Raw genomic sequence first — 22448 nt, 5'->3', positions numbered from 1 at the left:
GAGAGCCTGGCTCCTCTGGGTAATTGAGTCCCCTAGATAATTGAAAAAGAAAGGGTAAATACGTATGACTCCTTGTCAAGAGTGAGTTTCCACATTTAGTTCGTTCAACCTCCACTGTTGACTGTCACATGAAACTATTCCCTGGTGACAGTGGTGTACCAGTAAAGTGTAACAGGGGACAAAAGGGTAAAAAGACTGTCTAACTGAGATGTTTTCCCCTTGCAGACCTTCCGCTGGCTTTAGACCTCACTACCAAATACTGTGTGGACAACAAATCCACAGCATAAGCCTCAGGGATGGAAGCTGAGGAGGTAAATGAATACATTGCTCAGGGAAGAGCCTGGTGCTCGGCTATTGTAAGCCATCAAGAGAGGCAGAGAGGACTGTGAAGAGCCAGAGTCATAGTTAGAAAAATAGAACCAATATCCTGCTTCCAGCCTTCTCTTAAAAGCAAGGGAACCTACAGCGAAAGCACTCAGAGCTGGCATGGATGAAAGTCTGTATGTCAAAGGTGTGGGGTCAGTAGTCAGTTGGTCTCTTGAACTGAGCCACCTTAGCTAAGGAATTTCATTGTGCAATCTACATGGTGTTTTTATTGTCTGCAATTATTTGGTTGCTTGGGATGTTCATTTATTACTTTATTAAACTCAAACTTAATTTTAATTGAGTTGAGGGGGAAGGATCTGCCCATCCTTTAGTGGGGAAAAATTGCAGGGGCTAAATCCCTCAAGATAAGTTGTGTCTAACACAGCAGCGAGCTCTGTTGGAAATCCAGGAAAAAGGTGCAGAGATATAACAGCTCATGCTCAGGAAAGGTCTGACACATTGGACAGATTTCTGTCCTAGGTTTAAAACTACAATTATAGCAGAAATCTAAATCAGGTTTCTCTTCCTGGCAGAGTGGTATGCAGGTGGTAAAAACCAATGGCCAACCTGACCCTGAGAACCTGAGCTCCTTCCAGAGCCACTTCAGGGCACTAAGGCTCCTTCCAACTCCCCTTTCTTCAGTGGGTCAAACAGGTTGTGGGATCGGATCAAAAGATAAACTGACATCAGCACATTATTATTATCATCACTGAAAATATGCAAAAATAAGAGTCGGGTCTGATGTCGGTTTTGTGATTTTGTAAAAATAAAATTATAGGGCCAAAAAGAAATTCTTAGGTGGAAATACACTTCAAGCACATCCAAAAGAAAACATCAGAAGAGCTAGCCACCAGTTCCTGAAGATTAAACAGCATCGGTAGCAGACGCTGACATCTACTAACAGTCTGCAGTGTGCATTTGCTGTGCTAAGTCCCCTAACTTCCATAAGGAACTGGGAAGAGAGGTGCTCTTAGCGTCTTTATGCTACAGATGGGAACACAGAGGCACAGGAGGCTACACAGATGAAAAACGGCAGAGCTGGGTTGTCACATGGGAACTCTTCAGATATTTACTAATTGCTATTTGAGATAGGCAGTGTGAAAAATTTACTTTGACCTAAGCATTGTAAGAAAGGCAGAAATGTCGTGGAAACAGGTGTACTCTGAGTTTTGAAACAGCTCCATAAACTGACACGATGGACAGGACATTTCCTGCCAGCATCTGCCTTTTCCCTTCTATTTGTTGTTCCTCCATCATAGTGGGATATGCTACCTGCATCTTTCAGGGTAAGTAAACAGTCTATTCCTTCATTCCTGTTCTTTGTAGGTCAATCTTGGGGACCGAGTCAACCAAGCTAACTTCTCCTCGGTCACAGAGTTTGTGTTGCTGGGGTTCTCCAACCTTGGAGAAATCCAGCTCATCCTCTTTGCTGTGTTTCTGTGCCTGTATCTGATTATTCTGAGTGGGAACCTCACCATTATCACAGTCATACGCCTGGATCGCAGCCTCCATGTACCTATGTACTTCTTCCTGGGGATCCTCTCCATCTCTGAGACATGCTACACCTTCGTCATCCTGCCCAAGATGCTCCTAAATCTGTTGTCTCTGCTCAGAACAATCTCATTCATTAACTGTGCCATTCAGATGTTTTTCTTCCTTGGTTTTGCTGTCACTAATTGCATGTTGCTGGGGGTCATGGGCTATGACCGGTATGCTGCTATCTGCCATCCACTTCGGTACCCTATCCTAATGCGCTGGCAGGTATGTGGACAGCTGGCAGCCACCTGTGCTGTGATTGGCTTTTTGTTCTCACTGACAGGCTCATTCTTAGTCTTTGAACTCCCTTTTTGTGGTCCCAATAAAATCAACCACTACTTCTGTGACATTTCACCAGTTATCCAGCTTGCCTGTACAGAAACCTACATCAATGAGCTGGTCATCTTCGCTGGTGGAGTTCTAGCACTCATGGTCCCCCTGACTTTCATATGCATATCTTACGGTTTCATTGTCCGTACCATCCTGAAGATCCCATCCACTGATGGCAAGCGGAAAGCCTTCTCCACCTGTGCATCCCACCTCACTGTGGTCATTGTCCACTATGGCTGTGCCTCCTCTGTCTACCTTCGACCCTCAACCAAGTTCTCATCTAACAAAGATAGGCTTGTGACAGTGACTTACACAGTTGTGACTCCATTGTTGAACCCAATGGTGTATAGCCTCAGGAACAAAGATGTCCAGATGGCCATAAGAAAAGTGATTGCCAGAGGAAGGTTTTATCCTAAAGCTCTGTGATGAGAGTACTTGGCATCTATGGAAACCTCCTTTCTGAGGATGTAACAATAATGATACAGCTGATGATACTGTCACCTTTAATTTACATAGCATGGCATAGCCTCACAGTGCAAGCTTCCCCAGGATATTATTTTGATAAGCATTGTGGAGTGCAGCTGTGAAATTGAGTTGATTGTTAATCAGATACAAGTCTCAAATGCCTTTAAACTTGCACATGTAAGTATTTTGATTTCCCAGAACTGGAAACAGGCGTCCTTGGATGCGCAGACCAAGTTCATTCCATTTCAGGAAGGACAACACGTTGTGAAAGGTCATTCCGTCTAGAAGGTTCAACCATCACAAGTTCTCAGTGATATAGAAAAATCTTCGTAGGGTTTTTCACAAAAACCATGGGTAAAATGGAATACATCTAACTGAAAATTATTACTATAATCAGGAGCCATCCACACTGGAAAGGATCCAAAGCTATCACTTCCAATCACTCTCTCATCACGGAGTCCCGCCTGTAGTAGCCCAGCCTCTGACTGAAGGCTAACTAGGGGACCAGACAATATTAAACGCCCCGAAGTGTTATGAAGTCCCACCTTTGTTTCTCTTCCTCCTTTTGGTCCTAGTTTTTACCTCTGGATGTGCATATCTTCCATCTACTATTTCACGTATGTGGTGACAACTGAAACATTTTAACAGGATGATGCACTGTCCTGTCTCAGCTGACGACTCCTTTGACCTTCATGACAACTCAGAGCCCACAGACCCCTCAAAATCCTGGCCATCCATCTCTTCATTATTTTCAAGAAATTTCCCATTTTGTTAAGAGTATTGTTCCAATGGGTCACCGGGAAATGGGGACAATATTCCAGGTGACAGGATAGTCATCTGTCTTGTGCTGGAAGTCAATTTTATGTTAATACACCTTAGGGTTTTGTGTTTTGTTTTCTCTCCCATTTCCTGTTAATTCTGTCACAGGCGTGCTCTTCCCTAACTCCTACGTCCCTTAGGCTACAGGATTTTATGTTGTATATCCCCAGTCCTATCTTTACGAAGCCTATTTTGGTTAGTTTAGTTTAGTTGTGTTATTCTCTAAGGCAATCTCATATCTGGTATTTTGCCCCTTAAATCTCTGCCTTTAGCTTGTGCCTAGAATATCCAGCTCTTTTCATACTTTACTTATAACCTCGAGGCTACTGGTCATCTCTCGTATAACTGCATTCTGTTCCTTCCAGAGCTGGAGGCTACACGGTCCATGTATTGTACAGAAACACAATTAACAGTGGCTGCACGGAAGCCCATGTTGATTATGCTCAGTGGCAAGGAGCCCTGCGCTAGATACACATGCCTGCCAAGCCCTCGTTCTGAGGGTGCTCGTGCTCAGAGGCTTTGCACCCTCATCTTGGGTGCTCCACAAAACAGAGTCACTTTCTCTGTCTCCGGAAGGTTCCATTTAGGGGCACTTACACTTTGACTTCGGCTCCACGTCACAGAATACGTGCTCTTCTCCAGCAACTGTGAGTTCTAAAAAGAAATAGTTCCTCCCTTTCACAAACTACACTCTGGGAAGGGATGTCAGATTGGTGGGCAAGAAGACGAGATGCTCTGTGGCACAGTAGGGACTCCCTGGGGGCTCCGGCAGTCTTCCAGTAGTCTGATGACGGAAGCAGGAGCCTGAGGGAAACTGGGCATGGCTTTCTGAAGTACCATCAGAAAATCTTTTGAGGGGCTTGAAAAGTCCCCTCCATTGTCACAGAGACCGGTGCCACAGTCCTGCTCCCTGTCCAGTCCCCACGTCCCCACCTCGTACCCCTTACAAGGCACGGTGGTGGCAACCATGCACCGTAACAATTATGCTATTTGTAACCCCTCTTAAAGCTCAAGTTCTACGCTTTATTACTGAGGGCTTCCCTTCTTTCTTCCTTCTTACAAAACCCCATTGTGATGAGGGTAAGTGGGCAGAAAAGGTGCAGAGCGTAAGGTTTCCGGATCTAGAGACGATCCTGAGAAGGCGGCCTCACCCCTGCAAGACTCTCCTCGCTCATCACACCACTTTTCCTGACTCTCCAGTCAGAACCTCTAGCCAGCCCCCCTGCCTACTGTCCTCCGTTTCACTTGTCCTTTTAAAATGTTTGTTTATGTAAGAAAAGAAGAGAGAAGTGTTGTATGGCAAGACCTCAACCTTAAACACCCAGAGATCTAATTTTTCCACCATTCCCTTTGAAGTGAATGCGGCCGGAGAAAATTCTGTAATAAATCTGATTATTACAATAAGCTGACAATCAACATCTAAAATGTACATTTATATATATATATATATATATATATTTTTTTTTTTTTCCTGAAAAATATCAACCTATTCTTTGCTGAAGCTGCCGCACATAGGTTCCCTTCTACCTAAAACATTAACTCACGGGTCCCTTGCACAGCCCTCTCCCTCAGTCCTTCCAAACACAGTGCCAGTCCAGGACCCCGCATCATTCGTTAGGGGAAAACTCCAAGGAGTGGACTGAAATGCCCTGTTCCTCTTGTCTCGGACTTTGCAAATGTACCTGCCCCACAGTCATTCCTGTATCTTCTTCCATCCCTGCTGTAGCCCAAGCGTCCCCTTCAGTGTTCTCGGTTACACTTCCTTCTCCGTGCCCGCGTTCTGTCCTCTCCCTGCTGACTGATGCCCTGAACCCTAAGCAAGCCGGCCTCCCCCATCCTGGACGGCAGGGTTGACACTGGGGCGCAGACACGGAGCAGGCGTGTGTCCAGGTGTTTTCAGACTGTGGGTTTACGCCAGATCACACACGCCCTCCCGAAGCGGGTGTGCGAGAAGCCGCAGCCCCGCTCGAAGGAACCAGGCAACCGACGCCAGAGGTCGACCCACGGCCCCTTGATCGTGACCTTTTCAGGCAGAAGCGCGGAGGCTGGACGCTGGGAAAGGAGGAGGGAGCGACGGGCTGATGCCGGGGCGACCACGGAGTGCACCAGCTCCAAAGGCCGGCCCTGACTTGCTCCTTCCGCACACGTTGACCGAGCACCTGCCCTGCGGGGAGATGCGGGGTGAAGGGACGCGGGTCCCGGTTTCCAGCTCCCTGCCCGCGCTCCCTCCCGCAGGGTCCTCCGCGGAGGCACTCGTGGTCCCCGCTCATGACCTAAGGATGCTCAGAGCGACGTCCTCCACGTTGAAGTGATGCTCCCCTCCCTTCCTACACTTTTAAAAATATTTTATTTACTCATTTGAGAGAGAGAGAGAGAGAGACAGAGGCCAAGCCGGGGGCAGGTGCAGAGGCCGAGGGAGGAGCAGGCTCCCCGCTGAGCAGGGAGCCGGATGCGGGGCTCGATCCCAGGACCCTGGGGTCATCACCTGAGCTGAAGGCAGACGCTTAATGGACTGAGCCACTCAGGCCTCCTTTTCTACATATTTTTAAATTAATTAATATATATATATATATATATATATATATATATATATATATATATACCAACATCCTCAAATTTTATTTATAGTAAGCACTGGGTGAGGTGCATAAACAATGAACTTGGAACACTGAAAAAATAAAATAAAATTTTAAAAAATCATTTCTGGGGCGCCTGGGTGGCTCAGTGGGTTAAAGCCTCTGCCTTCAGCTCAGGTCATGATCCCAGGGTCCTAGGATCAAGCCCCGCATCTGGCTCTCTGCTCAGCAGGGAACTTGCTTCCCCCTCTGCCTGCCTCTCTGTCTACTTGTTCTCTGTCAAATAGATAAATAAAATCTTAAAAAAAAAATTAAAAAATAATAAAAAATAAAAAATAATTGCCCAGAGAAAATAAAATAAAAATGTATATACCAATGTCCTCAAATTTTATTATTTATTTATAATATTAAATAATATATTTATAATGTGTTATTTATATTTAAATACAACTGTTAATCATATAAATGTATTAATAATTAATATTTATTGCATTAAATAATATATAACATGTTCTATTATGCATGGTATATGTGTATATATAATGTATGTATATCACACATGTAATATATATTATGTATAATAATAAAGGTGTAAAATATGTTATATATGTATATTATACATATATTATTTAATAATAAATATGCGTTATGTTTATTATGTATTTACATTATATTTATTATAAAAATATGTATATATTTATATTCTTATATTATAATAATTAGTATATATTATATAATATTTACAAATATACAAATAATAAACATATATTTATTGAGTTAAGTTATAAATTTTTTAAGTTGCCTTGAGAACTTAATGAATATTAAAAAGGTAAGTAATGACTCTTGCTCTTACCAAGATGGGTTAATAGAAATTGGAGTTGAACTCCCATCTTAAAAAATTAAATTCTGGGAAAAATGAACATTTTCCGGACATTGTACAACAGGCAGCATAGGGGCCCCAAGAGAAAAGAAGGCACAAACCCCTAACACTTCCATCGTCACAGAGAGTTGCCCTAAAACAAACACCTATAAGGCAAAGGTGACATAAAATGGAGTTGCTCAAAACGGAATCTACTCGATTAATTTCAAAAGGCAGTAAAAAATGAGATTAAAATTTAACACCAGAGATTACTCAGTTGGATAAAAAAAAATCTACTTATATACAATCTCTAAGGTGTCTACTTTAATTATGAACCACAGGTCACTTAAAGATTCAAAGATGGGAAAAATACATGCCATGACCCCCAAATTGAATCCAAGCTGTAGTGACTGTATTAATATCAGCTAATGTTAATTTTAGAACCAGGGACATTCTTTGAGATAAAGGGTGTAATTTCAGAATAGTAAAGTGTTCAATTTATCAAAAAAACATAAAAATCCCAAATATATATGTATACAATCATAAAAATTAAAAATTCATTAAAGAAAACACTGATAACTGACAAACCTGCCGTTATAATTGACTCAGTAACTGAAAGAACAAGGCTACCTCAAATAAGGATATAAAAGGGCAAAGAGGGGCGCCTGGGTGGCTCAGTGGGTTGGGCCTCTGCCTTCCTCTTGGGCCATGATCTCAGGGTCCTGGGATCGAGTCCCGCATCGGGCTCTCTGCTCAGCAAGGAGCTTGCTTCCCCCATTCTCTCTGCCTGCCTCTCTGCCTACTTGTGATCTCTGTCAAATAAATAAATAAAATCTTTAAAAAAATCACAAAACCTGTTGAATAATTATATTGTATACCTGAAACTGACGATACTGCATGTTCTTAAAAAAATTTAAGAACCCTAAAGGCATTATGACAAATGAGCCTGACACAGAAGATTATAGATTGTATGATTCCATGTATATGAATTTCTAGAAAAGGGAAAGCTAAAGGGACAAAAAGCATGTCAGTTGCCAGTGGTAGGTCTAGCGGTATGAGTAAAAGACTTAGTGAGAAAGGCACAAAGAAATTTTGGGGGATGATGGAAATGTTCTGTGTAGTGATTGTTGTTGTTTGACAACTATATACTTTTCCAAAACTTAATGGACTTTAAAAAAGGTGAAATTTATTGAATGGAATTATACTTTACAAATCTGATTTTAAAAAGGCTGACTGCAGTATAAGAAGTGAAAAGTAATTGCTAATAAAATCTACAGTAAGCAGACATAGAAAATCTTCTTTTTAATGTTAATATTTTGAAAACACATGGTATACATTCTAAAATTTACCGAGATTTTCACAAAGCTTGGGCCACTCATTGGCTTTGAACTTTTGGAATCCACAAATGATAAGATGATGACTTTATTTGGATGAACACATACCAGTGTCTCTAGAAAAAGAGAAAGGTGGGAGGAAGTGGGGAGGGAAGGAGAGAGGCAGGGAGAGAGGGAGCAAATCTTCAAGTCTGTAAGAGGGAAGATGGCACAGAGTTAGAAGGGAAGAAGAAAAAGAGGGAGAACGGAAAGAAAGATGGGGGAAAGGGAGGAACAGGAAGAGCCAAAATGTCAAAATGTATTTACAATTCCCATTTTCATCTTCTGTGTTCAAATGTCTATTTATTCAATTATCCCTTCTACAAATACGTATTAAACACCTCCTATGTGACAGAGCTGAATGCACAGATGACACATTAGTAGACAGACAAATCCATGCTCTATGGACTCCGCATGTTAGTGGAAGAACAAAATATGTCCTCATTTCAAATAATTCTTGGAAAATGTTTAAAACTTGTCTACTGAGCTAGAAGAGGCTACCTCTTGGGGATCTGGCTCTTCAGCCATGCTCATGCATGCACAGACACGCAAACACAGGGGATCAGTGTTGAAGTACTGGAGGCTGATGGATAAGGTGTGGGGTGTGGATTCATGTGCTCCTGACTCAGGCCTTAAGGGATTCTGTACGTTTTTAATTACTCAAAGCCACGTCTTCCGTGGGCCCACTTCCTTTACAAAGTATGGTCTTCTTGAGGGCTACCTTTACTTCACGATTCCTCAGACAGTAGATGATAGGGTTGAGGAGGGGGACAATGACAGTGTAGAGCACAGACACCGCTTTGTTGGAATCATAGGCATACATGAGCTTGGGGCGGGCGTAGGTGAAGAGGGTTGTGGAATAGAAGAGGATTACAACTGTCAGGTGAGAGGCGCAGGTGGAAAATGCCTTTTGGCGGCCCGTGCGGAAGTGATCCTGAGGATGGTGCTGAGAATGGAGGCGTAAGATGCCACCACTACACAAAGGGGGACGGCAATGACCATGAGGGCCAAGAAGAAGTCTACTAGCTCAGCCTGTGAGGAGTCCTCACAGCAGACATTGAGGAGCGGAGAAATATCACAAAAGTAATGATTGATGCGGGGTGTGCCACAGTAGTAGAGTCGGGCTATGAACACCATCTTAATCATGGCAGTCATGAGCCCACAGAGCCAGCATCCCCCAGCCAATGTACCACACAGCTGGTTGGTCATGATAACTGAGTAGCGTAGTGGATTACAAATGGCAACGTGGCGGTCAAAGGCCATGACAGCAAGAAGGATGTACTCAGTGCAGACAAAGGTCACAAAGAAGTAAAGTTGAGTCATGCAGCCATTGAAGGAGATGGTCTTATCATGGCTGAGGAAGTCTACCAGCATCTTGGGGCTGATGACTGTGACATACCACATCTCCAGGAAGGAAAGATTGCTCAAGAAGAAGTACATGGGCTTGTGCAACTTCCCATCGCTGCGAATGGCCAGGATAATGAGAGCATTCTCCAGCAAGGTCAGCAGGTAGGCTGCCAGGAACATGAGGAAGAGCAACATCTGGAAGGCCGGCCGTGTTGGAAATCCCAGAAGAATGAAATGTATGGTCGCTGTACGGTTATCTACTTCCAGAACCTTGCTGATCATACCTGGCTGGGGGCACAGACAAAATCAGTTTTTCCTGTGTCCTGAGCACCAGCCTATGGTTCCTGACATTGACAGAGCCCAGCAAACTCATGTCAATAGAAGTCCTCCTGCCATTACAACTTTACTTCCTCCTACGGCATGATCAAAACCAAAATTTGGGCAAAAATGTACTTTAGAGAGCTTATATTTTATTTTTTTCTCAAATTGAGCCAAGAGTGATAACTCATCCAAGGTCCCATAGAAGTGAAATTGGAAACTTCAGACTCCAGTTAGTTCTATACCTTCCTAATACATCTCCATTGAGCATAGGAGGATGGCCTTCATAGCACCCCTTCACTATAAGCAAGAAATCCAATTTACTGCATATGGGAAGGAGATAGGAGACTCAAGTGTTCATCACCCAGATTCTGGGTGACTCTGGAAAAGTCTTATGGCCCCACTTACCTATAAGAAAAGATTTCTACTGTTTTGTTTTGTTTCCTATTTAACAAGGTCATAGAGCTTAAATGAAGCAATATTTGAGCAAACACACAGGGTTAATAGTAAATTTTATATGAATATTCACCAGCTTCCTGGAGAACAAAATCAAATAGATATTTTAAAAGGTAATGTTTTCTTTCATCCAATTCATTGTATAGAGTACTTGATTAGGAGTCTGGAAAAAGTAAATCAAATCCCACTTTTGTCTCCCTCCAGCTAAGTGAGCAAGTGACTTCATTTTCAGAATACTAATTCTTTTATTTTCAAGGTGGATATAATATAATTTCATCACATCTGTAAACATCTAATGAGCTTTAAGGTTTAAATTAAATTCCCATGGAAATTCTTGTGACCTTTCCAGGATGCTCTGCTAATTCTCCCTGCCAAAAACTCAACACAGATCGACACAGCCATTGTTAATGAAGAAGGAGGGGATTGTAAGACCTTTCCAGGGGTATCAGGAAAAATGGAGAACCTGACGCCTTCTGCCATCAGTGAGCCTCCTGTATGGTTACCCCCCACCACCACCACCATGGATGCAGTCTCCTTCCGGGGGGCTGAGAATCACTCCGAACCTGAACCTCAAACCTCCCACCTTCCATGTGGAGTGCCTCACCCTTCCCAGGCTTTCTCTGGCATCTACGGCCTGATTCCTCCCTCCCACACTCGCCCAGAGTCAGTCTCTCTCCTTCTCTTCTCCTCAACAACTCTGCTTGTGTGCAGGACGTATGACGCACGGCTGGGGAAGGCTGTCTGTTTTTCCTGAGCTGGAAAATGGCCGCCCACCCCATCCACCTCCCTCTCGCTACCCAGACCTCGCTTTAGGATCCTAAAGGGAGGCAGAACAGCCATCTCTTAGGGACCCACGTTAGAGAGGAACACAGACACGGATAAACAAACCAATACCTGATAGTGCAAATTCAACAAGCAAGTTTGTTTTCTGGTGGAACTCAGCCTTTAATTCACACACACACACACACACACACACACAGGGCACAAAATGGCCCCTGCTTGCCATGGCCTAGGATTCACGAGGTAGTGTAGGGATGGTGGAGCTTACAAACAAGGGATGGTCCCTGAACCCCGAACTCCCTCAGCTTCTTTCTACTCTTCTCTGAGGGTGAGGATCCAGCAGCAGGAAACTTGTTAGTGAATAACTTAGGCCCACCCTCCAGCCAGGCTTTTGCTCAGCACACCTCTGTCCTGGCAAACGGATGCATGAGATCAACCTGTTTCCAGCTACTGAGGACCCATGAGATCAACCTGTTTCCTCCCTCCCAAATGGGGGGAGCATGTCCATTTGGGAGGCACATCCTCGATGCCCGGTAATAAGACACCAGTCTCTTGAGCTGTATCCTTGGACTCATTCCCTCTTGCATTTCTCTATTCCAACAATGGGCAGGGAGGGCATTATACCTGGAAGTCCTTTCTTCCTGGAACCCTTCCCAGGGTCCCCCAGGAAATGTGATGATGCAACATATTGTCAGGACTTCAGCAACAGGCACTGGCTGTCATTGTCAGAGGAGATGCCTCCGCCCTGAAGCTGGGCTTGAAGGCAGCCCCTGCAACTGGAGATGAAGACCTAGCACATGCGGGGGGGATGTTCTCACAGGCATCGTGCATTCTTTCCTGTACTTCCCCCAGGAATGTCAGGGTCAGAGGCAGCGCCGCTGGGGAAATGAGCATGAGAGAAGGATCGGACAAAATAAAGGAGGAAGAAGAAGGTGTACAGAATTCTGGCAAAGACATCTGACTGAGCAATCTTATCATTTAAGCATAGGATTAGCTTTGTTTTCCAGTAGTCCACTAAAAGAGGAAAAGTCACATAAGAGAGAAAAAAATTGGAATTACAGTATGAGCACCTCTGAGCCTTGAAACTCTCCATATATAGAAGATGTACATATTACAGAGAGATCGACAGATGATAGATAATAGATGGATGATGGGTAGGTAGATGGATAGACAGACTTGTATCTATATATATAATATGCTTTGCCAATAGTCCCATGCTATGTAAATGCAGGACGGGGTCTAGGTCTCAGATCTCCAGGGCTGGGCCATCTTAGTCCCATCAGTGGCTTCCAAGGTCACTTATCAATTCTGTCTGGCAGACAGAAGAGGAAGAGAGCAAGGCTCCGAGAGTGACAGCCTTTGTTCCCACACAAGATTGGCAGCAAGCAGGTCCCTGAACAGAATGGGCTGCCCCCGTGGCAGACGAGGCCTCACGTTTGCAAGATCTGACGGCACAGTACTTCACGTGAGCCTCACCGTCGGCAGTTAGCCCGGACAAACATCATAGTGCCTCGTTGAATCTTACCGTCTTCCTCTTACGGTATATACCGCACAATGAACAGTGAAATCTTCTAAAGGGTTAGAAATCATCCGAACTGCAACCACCATCCCCTTTGCCAGACCCGCCCTCAATTAACGGAGAAACAACACTCTCACTCACGTCCCTGTGTTGCACCTTCCCCCTCCCCCATGTCCTCATTCTCCTTCTCTCCTATGGTCATTCCACTTTCTCTGCCACTTTCTCTCTGTCTGTTTCCCAGGGCGGAGCACTCCTGGACTCTGCATTTTGCGAGGCATACAGGTGGGCCGATGCAGTAAACTGAGGGATCTTCAGGAGCACAGATCACTGGGCAATCAGATTACAGCAGAGTCTTAAAACGACATGACAGCCTACATTACCAGCACTTCTTCATCCGGCTCAATATGCACCTGTGAGAGGGAAATACCGCTGAAGCAAAATCTACTAACCTCACTCCCCAACTGTACGGTGTACCTGCACTTAAGCTCACCACACAATAAGCTCACGGAAGGCAACTAGTTTTAAAATACCAATAAAATGAAAGCTCCTAAGAACCAGGGATTGAAATAAAAATGATTTTAAATCCCCTGGGAATACCTAAGAGCCTTTTTTCAACCCACCATTTTCCCAGTCATGTAACTGAGGACTCTTCTCCAAGTGTTGTCAGGCATGTCCACTGTGGATGGAGAAAAGAGGAGAGATCATGTAGACCAGGAGGAGGAAGGCCATGTCCCCAGGCTCAAGAGGTGCTAGGCAAGCCCAGTTGTGTCTGTTCAGCTTGAAGTAGGTGTAGAATGAGCTATTTATGCTCTGCCAGCTTCTGAGCTACTAGAGGAACAGACAACTCCCTCCCGCCCACAGGGGACCTCCCAGTAGACACAACCCTCAGGAAAGTGTTTGGCCTTTCCAGGGCCCAAGAGGACTCGGGAGAAGTACTAGGGAAGAGCTCAGTTAAATATTACAATTTAAATGGCACAAGAGAGACCTTAGGCTTGAGGCACATCATCTTCCTCCCACCAGACTCTGGAGCAGAGGAAGGTGAGAGAACAGGGCATGTGTGTGTCCTCTTCTCTTTCTGGAGAATGGTCTCAAAAATCATAAGATCCTCTGGGGAATATAGTGCTATAACTGAAGTCATTCAGCAGAAAATCAGAATGGCATCTACTCACTCTTATTTGGGGACCCAAGTACATGTACACACACATCTACAAGCTCCAAACACCCTTAGATGTCACACACACGAGTGTCAGTTCTATACACCTACACGATTCTCATGTGTCAGTGACTCAGTAGATGAGCACATCCATATGTATTTCAAAGAGATTTACATACCCCCATGCCCACCACAGCATTATTAGCAGCAGCCAAGATATGGAAACCACCTAAATGCCCATCAGTGCATGATTGGATAAAAAGATGTGCCATGAGACTCTGGCCATGAGAAAGGAGGGAATCCCACCATGTGAGACAACATGGATGAACCCTATAAGCACAAGTGCTAAGTGAGGTAAGTCAGATAGAGAAAGACAAGTACTGTATGACATCGCTTATATGTGGAATCCTTAAAAAAAAAAAAGTCATACTCATAAAAAACGGATGGTAAAATGGTGCTTATTAGAGAATGGGAGTGAGGAGATGAGACTCACGGAGTTTAAGGGTACACATTCGCAATGAATAGCAAATAAGCCATAATTTTCAATGCACAGTATAATAGATATAGGCAACAATATGGGACTATAATCATGTAACGTGACAAATATGGCTACAAAGACAATCATATTACAATATATAAATGTATCAAAGTGCCATGTTGTACACCTTCAATTTACCCAGTGTTATGTGTCAAATATATTCAATTAAAACAAACAAACATAAAAACAAACAAACAATAACAACAACAACAACAAAAAACATGAGTTTTCATTGCTCTCTGTTAGCTCTGTGGGCAAACACATGTCTCAGGTCTCTCCAAGTACTATGTTCCTCGTTTTTAAAAGGCAATGGCAACATTAACCCAGAAGTTAATAAAACAAAATACCATCCCTTCTTGTTACAACTATTTACAACCATTCCTTGCTACAAAGAAAAAAAGCTATAGTTAAAACTCTGAGCGCTTAAAGGAAAAAAGGAATTCTAATTTCATTCTATTGTTTCTTGTCACAGAAGAAAAAAAAACAGTTAATTAAGGGATAATATTGAAAGATAGGCAGAGCCTATAGCTTTGAATGAGTGAGAAAAAGTGCAGAGCTTATGTACTGTAATATGTCTGACTCATTATGTTTTAGTATAATTATGTGCTTAGCTTTAGTAAAAATAAATAGAGTGATTTTTAAATGTAAAGGTTGAAGTTTACTGGAGAAATTCACATTTTTCCTTGTATTTTATAGTTGTTTCTGAAAATTGTGCTTTCTATTTCCTCTCAATATAAAAATTTTGAGGCAGATAACCACATTGTGTGCTTTCTATGCACTGTCTTATGAATAAAAAATTACACAATTTATTTTTTCTTTTTAAATGCAAGAATATTCTGAGTTAATTGTGATGAAGAGTGCCCCTGTTTTAAAATAAATGAAGTTTATTTAATGAATCATAATGAACACAGGCTCTTCTCTTGTTCCCTTTCTGCTATCTCTCTCTGGTGGAAAGTTGGCTCCATGATATGGAAACCATGGAAGAAGAGGAAATAAAACAAAACAAAATAAAATAAAGTGTGGCAACATAAAAGAACGTAGAACTTACTTGCAGTAGCTACTGGAATCCTAGGTATAGTGTCTGGGAATTAACCCACCACTCTCCGGCTAGCCTGTGAATTACAACTTTAAAGAGACAATAAATCTCACACTTCCTGGAAAGACAAAATAGGAGGTGTGGAGGGAGGTGTCACCATCTTAATCTGGCAACTTAGTAAAATATATGTCATTTGAAAAATTTTTAAAAATCTAAAACTAAAAATCATTTGAAAACTTCTCAAAGAATGCAAGGCAAAAAGCAGATAAATCTATTACATCAGGCACATAAAGTTGAAAATGAAAGAAAGCACAAATCACAATGACTCCAACAAATGGGGATTGATTTTTTATTGTTTAATTTTAAAAAAATAAACAGAACTCGGGAGATCCCTGGGTGGCTTAGTCAGTTATGCAGCCCACTCTAAGATTTCATCTCAGGCCATGATCTCAGGGTCCTGGGATCAAGCCAAGCCCCGTGTTGGGTTTCATGCTCCCTGGGGAGTCTGCTTGAGGGTTCCGTCTTCCTCTCCCTCAGCCTTTCCCCCCACTCACCTACTCTCCTTCCCTCTAAAATAAACAAAATAAACATTAAAAAAAAAAAACCAACTAGGATACAGGAATTAGCTGGTGCTGGTTCTGCTTCTCCACCATGGTATCAAAGACCCATGATTTTCATGTGTTTCTGCATCTCCAGGCTCAGTGAGCTGACCACCCTTCCTCGTGTCTGTTACCTCGTGGACTACTGGGTTGTCTTAGCAAAGAAAAATGAGCCATCCACCCCAGTGAGTACACCTTGGGCACCTCTCACACTAGATGAAGAGCAAACAAGAAGGGCTTCCACCTCCTGCTGGGATGAGATGACCGGACGAGAACCATACCTGAAGGCCATCTGACCTTCTCTACCTCTTCCTTCCAAGAAGGTTGGTATCAAGCACAAAATCCAAGACCAAAATGGCTAGGAAGAGATTAACGTTCTATGCTAATATTCTAATAGAGTTATGATCCATTCCGATCATCTTTGAAGGGAGTGCAAACTTTACTGATTCAACTCAATGACGAGCTGTGATATTGAGTTGTGATATTGAGTGATTGGGTATTGGAAATGCTGAGTTTTCTAATCAATTTATCACCCTTTCCACATAATTACAAAGGGTGCTCTGAGCTTAGCTTTCCACGTAATGGTCTTGAGGACCTGCTCAGTCCTCCAATCTCCATTCATGGTTAGTAAAACAGACACATCTTTTAGAAGTGCATAATCATATGATTTATGACAAAATGATAATAAAGATGGGGCTTAGAATTTATTAAATAGTTACTGCACATTAGCTATTACATGCCGGAAGATATGAGTCTTCACCAAATAATCAAAGGGCACCCTTGGCTTCAGTGTCACTTAGAGAAATAGAGGACAGAGACACAACACGCAGGCAGGCAGCTTCAGGAATTTCTCTCCTGTTGAAGGAGTACTGAAAACAGATGGGGCTTTGTCTCTGGGCTTCAAATTCATAGGGCAAGGGAGAGGCCATGAGATTCACACACAGGAGCACATGGTCCACCTCGATTTGGAACTCTCAAGCCCCAGAAGAGCTATCGTCTCTTCTAAAAGCTCTGTGGGGTCCATGGTTTCCAGAGTTCCCAGCAAAAGGCACGCCAAGTTACGAAAGCAGCCTGGAGCTGTGACTTACACCCAGTTACCTATAATACTTATCATCATTCTCCCAGTCCAAAGGACTTTTGCTCATTGGACCTCATTTGTACCATATGCAGTGTTGCTTAGCAACATTTACCAGGCTTCCAAGAGCCCTGAGCTAGAAAGTTCACAGAAGGTGAATTCTTTCCCGGTGTATATGAATATCAAGTTGTCACATTATATGCTTTCAATACCTTACAGTTTATTTGTCAGTTGTAGTTCAGGAAAGCTGGGGGAAGAAAAAAAAAAAAAAAAAGGTGATCCAAGGTGAAATTTACCTACGAAGAGAAAAGGTGTTAACACTTCACTCCCAGGTACACTAGTTGATATTCACAGCAAGCATATGAGGTAGTGATAATATTTTCATTGTAACAGGGACGACGTAGAGGTAAAACTAAGATCCAAGTGAGATTTCTTGGTTTTAGGAGCAAAATTCTTAGCATAAAACACCAGGCCTTCCATAGCTCTATGAATGGAAAAGAGAACATAGTAAGGCAAAGCTCCATGGAGCCAATCTCAGAAATGTTTCTTTAAAAGGCTATTTAGAAATTCCATGAAAATAAAGTAACTTATATTTTTAAAAGGGTCAGATTTCTTTGTTGCTTTTGTTATTTCATTTTAGAACCTGGAAAACCCAAAATGATTATTGACCAAGTAGTTTTCTTTAATAAACAATCATCTTTTCCCCTCACAAATTGTTTTAAGCACAATTTGCATTTACGAGTATTTGCTCACTACAATTTTTTATCATCATCATTATTATTCTACATATTTCACAACTAAAGAAACATCAAATATGGTTCACATGCGCAGAACGTAACCTTGAGTCAGGGTGTGAAAATCTCCCTAAGCAATTCAAGAAAGTTTCCAAAACTCAAAGAAACTCAAAAGAATGTATATAGTTCAGGCTTTGAATCTGAGGCATCTCACTCACTCTAAGGGAGATACCTGCGTCCCATATCTCATTCCTTCATTCCCTCTCTCATTAAGACATTTTCTACTCTTAGGGCGCCTGGGTGACTCAGGTTGTTAAGCATTTGCCTTCAGCTCAGGTCATGATCCCAGGGTCCTGGGATCGAGCCCTGCATCAGGCTCCCTGCTCAGCAGGAAGCCTGCTTCTCCCTCTCCCACTCCCCCTGCTTGTCTTTCCTCTCTCTCTCTCTCTCTCTCTGTCAAATAAACAAATAAATAAATAAAATCTTTTAAAAAGAGAGAGAGAGACATTTTCTGCTCTTGTGATCATTTGCTTCAGGAGCAAAACTTAAAAAGTATTTAGCAACTGGTATAACCCAGGTACCAACTAATTAAAGCAGAAACTGTCCCGAGCGCTGGAGAAGATTCTGAGAGCAACCTATATACAAGATTGCGACTGCATTTTGTTGACTCTGGAATCAATACTAATTATGTCAATCCCCCTGAGAGTCAAAGAAGGGAGAGGCCGATGAATATGGGACCGTGTTCAGATCGGTGCACATATAGCTGAGTATCGACGTGACGCTTTCCCCCTCCTTGCCTTGCAGACTTGTATATAAGACTTGTAGACTTGTAAGACTTGTAGAGGTGCAGAGTATTGATTAGGTGACATGAGTTTCGGTTCTTGGGGTGCAATAATTGTACTTTTGTGATTCCTCATGGAAGTGGGATTTGAGAATTTGGATCTTTGAAACTGCTACGATAAAGCATATATCACCTTGACATACCCATCTGTAAGTCCCCTTTCTTTTATTTTCTCATTTGTAACATAAGAGGGTTGATCTAAAGTAGGGAATCTCCAGCTAACTATGAACCAAGAGTTGCTATGAAGTTGGAAACTGTGCACAGCATAGTTGTAACCTAGACATACTCTATCAGACCCTCTACAGACTTTTTTTTTTTTTTTTCTGGGAATTTGCATCTTAACCAACCCCCAGGAGATTCGTATGCAGCTAACTCAACTTTAGTTCAGAAAACCTGTTCAAGATCAATGACTCATAAACGTTTGTTTGTGTCAGGAGATTCCCAGAGGCTATTTAGCAGAACCACCTACTAATTGATACTTATGTTCCCTCTGAGCCTATTTTATGATTCCTTGACGTGGCACTACTAAGACGCTGTTCCTGCCTGCCTGCCTGCTAGGTTCTGCTGCACATCAATCTGGAACATCCCTAGAATAGTGGCATCTGCCCAGGACCAACTTTCTGAGAGCATCCTTCACCTCCTTGTTCCTCAGGCAGTAGATGGCTGGATTGAGGAATGGCACAATGACGGTGTAGAGCACAGAGATGATCTTGTTGTGGTTGAAGGTGTACATGGCCCGGGGCCGCGCATAGGTGAAGAGGGTGGAGGAATAGTAGATGACAACCACTGCCAGGTGAGAGGCACAGGTGGAGAAGGCCTTGCGACGGCCCTGAGCAGTAGGAATTCTCACAATGGCAGCGATGATGGCAGCGTATGATGAAACCACAGCCAACAGAGGGAGAAGGATCATCACCAGGGCCAAGAGGAAGTCTACCAGTTCTGCTTGCTCCTTGTCAGAGCAGGTGAGGTTGAGTAGGGGAGAGATATCACAGAAGAAGTGGTTGATGATGTTGGGTCCACAGTAGGACAGTCGGGAAATGAAAAGAAGCTTCATCATGGAGCTGAAGAAACCACTACCCCACGAGGAAGCTGCAAGGCGGATCGCCAGGCTGGAAGGCATGAGAGTGGGGTACCGGAGGGGCTCACAGATGGCCAGGTAGCGGTCATAGGCCATGACCGCGAGCAAGACACATTCGGTGCAGGCCAGGGCAATGAAGAAGTAGAGCTGGGTCATGCAGCCTACATAGGACACTCTTCGGTCCTGGGTGAGAAATGCTCCCAGAAGACGGGGAACCGTGACATTGATGTACCACAGCTCCAAGAAGGAGAGGTGGGCGAGGAAAAAGTACATCGGGCGGTGGAGGCTTGGAGTGAGCCAGATTGTAGAAACGATGAGCGCGTTCTCCAACAGTGTCAGCAGGTAAATTGCGAGGAAGAGGACAAAGAGGAGTAGCTGGAAGGGTGGCGAGGTAGGGAAGCCCACCAAGACAAACTCCGCGACGTGGCCTCCACTCAAATTTCCCATCGTCTCTGTCCACCTGCCTACCTGAAAAACAACAGGAAGAGCAAGATGTTGAGAGACTGGAGGACCAAACTGCTACCCTCCCGCGCAACCCCAGGTAACAACCTTGCGAAGGCGCTCGGTAGTACGCTATCAATTACCGCGACATCTTTTAGTGCCTTCACTTCGCTGTTTCATCTCCCAGCTCAAGGGAAGAGTTCTCAGACTTGAGGATTGAACTTGAGAATTCAGCAATCTAACGGCAGTGGGTATTTGATAAATGCTTGTCATACCGGTCTTACTATTTCCATTTTTGTTTTCTTATCCATGACATGCTCTTCCTTCACTCCCTGCAAAACTGTAAGCCCCAGAGCATCTGGACTCAGTATTTGTTGAGTGAATGAATAAAAAAAAAAAAAAAAAAAAAAAAAAAAAAGGAGGGATAGCTAGCTGGAGACTGAGGGCTTCTCTCTCCAAGAAAAGAGGAAGTGGTAGGTCGAGGACATCACTGAGCTATAGGCTAGGCAGCCTGGATATTTCCCAAATATCCATGCACAGTTAGAGAAATAATTCAGTAGAGATGAGCTAAAAGAGTTCTTTTTAAAAAAAAATATTATTATTTTTTACAGAGAGAGTGCCAGTGGTGGAGGAGTGGGACAGAGGGAGAGAGAGAGAGAGAATCCTGAGCGGCCTCCACATTTGGCATGTAGCCGCCCCCCCCCCCCCCGCCATGGGCTTGATTTCACAACCCTGAGATCGTGACCTGAGCAGAAATCAAGAGTCAGATGTTCCATCAACTGAGCTACCCAGGTGCCTCATTCTTTTAAAATTAATTAAATAACTAGTTAATTAATTAATCTGAGAGAGAGAGAGTGAGCCCAACAAAGAATTATTTTTCCATTCATTTTACAACTATTTTTGAGTACATTTTCTGTGCTAGAATTAGGTTGTCTCCTTGCAGGGCTGGTGTGGAGGTTGAAACATGGACCCCCCCAAAGTGCCCACACCCAAGCTCCGGAACCTGTGCATATTACAGCTGCTGACAGTCTCTGCAGGTGTGACGACAGTAAGGGTATTGAGACGGTGGTCTATCCTGGACCATTCAGGTGCACCTTAAATGCAATGTCAAGGGTCCTTATAAGAGAGAGGCAGAGAGAAACGTGAGCTGGACACACGGAGAAGGAACTGCGGAGGTGGAACGGGGCGAGATTTGGCGACGCTGGCCCGGAGGACTGGAAGCCCAGGGACTACGACCCGAGGCACGCCAGCGGCCACCAGAGGCAAGAGGTGGATTCTGCCCCGGAGCCCTCGGAGGGAGTGTGACCCGGCCGACACCTGGCACGTTGATTTCACACGGCTCACCAGAAAGGAGAGAAAGAATCAATCCCCATTATTTTGAGCCACCAAATGTGTGGAATTTGTTACAACAGTACAAAACGGATGCAGCCGTTGAAACCTGAGATTGGAAGAGACCATCATATGCCCCTGGCCTCCCCTCTGAGCCCGGCAGGCTCCTCTCCATATTGCCAGGGGAGGGCACCTGACAGACACAAACATTTGACCTGAGATTCGATCACGAGCTACATATCATCACACTCTCTCATTTTTGGTGGGACTTCCCATTTTTTTCTGTAAGCAACATAAAAAACAATACATCATGGTCACAGCGCTGCTGAGCGGGGAGAGAAGGCAGCTGCAAGTGAGGGGAGCACAGAGGCACAGAGAAGCTGAATCCGGATGCTGTATCCTCGACCCCTGTAACCCTCTGTGTCAACGAGACTCAAGTTAAAAAAAAAAAAAAAAATTGAAAACAACAAAATCCCACTCCCAACCACAAAAGACAAACTAAAACAACAATACGTGGGCGTGCCAATTGTAAACTGGACATCACATTATTTTTATCAAACGTTTAAATAGTTGCGTGGAATCTAATGTCCACCGCATGTGAGCACTGACATTTTAAATGAGGTTATTATGTCACTCCTTATGTGCTCAGTGATACCTACATGTTGGTGAGAGGATATTGATGAAGACGTCTTTCAAAAATTACGTGAGTGCATGTGCCTTTTTAAAAAATTGAAATTTCAGGGGCGCCTGGGTGGCTCAGTGGGTTAAAGCCTCTGCCTCCAGCTCAGGTCATGATCTCAGGGTCCTGGGATCCAGCCCCACGTCGGGCTCTCTGCTCAGTGGGAAGCTTGCCTCCCCCACTCTCTCTGCCTGCCTCTCT

The 22448-nt window shown here is 43.7% G+C and overlaps 3 protein-coding genes across 3 annotated transcripts; 1 reads left to right on the top strand and 2 right to left on the bottom strand.

The window, feature by feature from the left end:
• Positions 1–296: 296 nt before the first annotated feature.
• On the top strand, positions 297–2658 carry LOC132026021 (olfactory receptor 10R2-like). The gene is made up of 2 exons (XM_059413965.1): positions 297–311; positions 1693–2658. The coding sequence occupies exons 1-2, from the start codon at positions 297–299 to the stop codon at positions 2656–2658; spliced, it is 981 nt and encodes a 326-aa protein (XP_059269948.1).
• Positions 2659–8976: 6318 nt separating this feature from the next.
• LOC132026250 (olfactory receptor 6Y1-like) lies at positions 8977–9953 on the bottom strand. Its single transcript, XM_059414160.1, is given in 2 exon segments — positions 8977–9245; positions 9248–9953. Coding segments are annotated over 2 exon segments (975 nt in total).
• Positions 9954–19291: 9338 nt separating this feature from the next.
• Positions 19292–20245, bottom strand: LOC132026249 (olfactory receptor 6P1). Its single transcript, XM_059414159.1, has one exon. It carries the CDS (start codon positions 20243–20245, stop codon positions 19292–19294), a length of 954 nt encoding a protein of 317 aa, XP_059270142.1.
• Positions 20246–22448: the final 2203 nt, after the last annotated feature.

This window comes from Mustela nigripes, chromosome 10, assembly GCF_022355385.1.
Source record: "Mustela nigripes isolate SB6536 chromosome 10, MUSNIG.SB6536, whole genome shotgun sequence".
Taxonomy (NCBI): Eukaryota; Metazoa; Chordata; class Mammalia; order Carnivora; family Mustelidae; genus Mustela; species Mustela nigripes.
This window is presented reverse-complemented; position numbering and strand designations above follow the sequence as displayed.

What these genes read in the sequence shown, in the direction of transcription:
- LOC132026249 (XM_059414159.1), bottom strand. Translation starts at nt 20,245, where the DNA reads ATGGGAAATTTGAGTGGAGGCCACGTCGCGGAGTTTGTCTTGGTGGGC.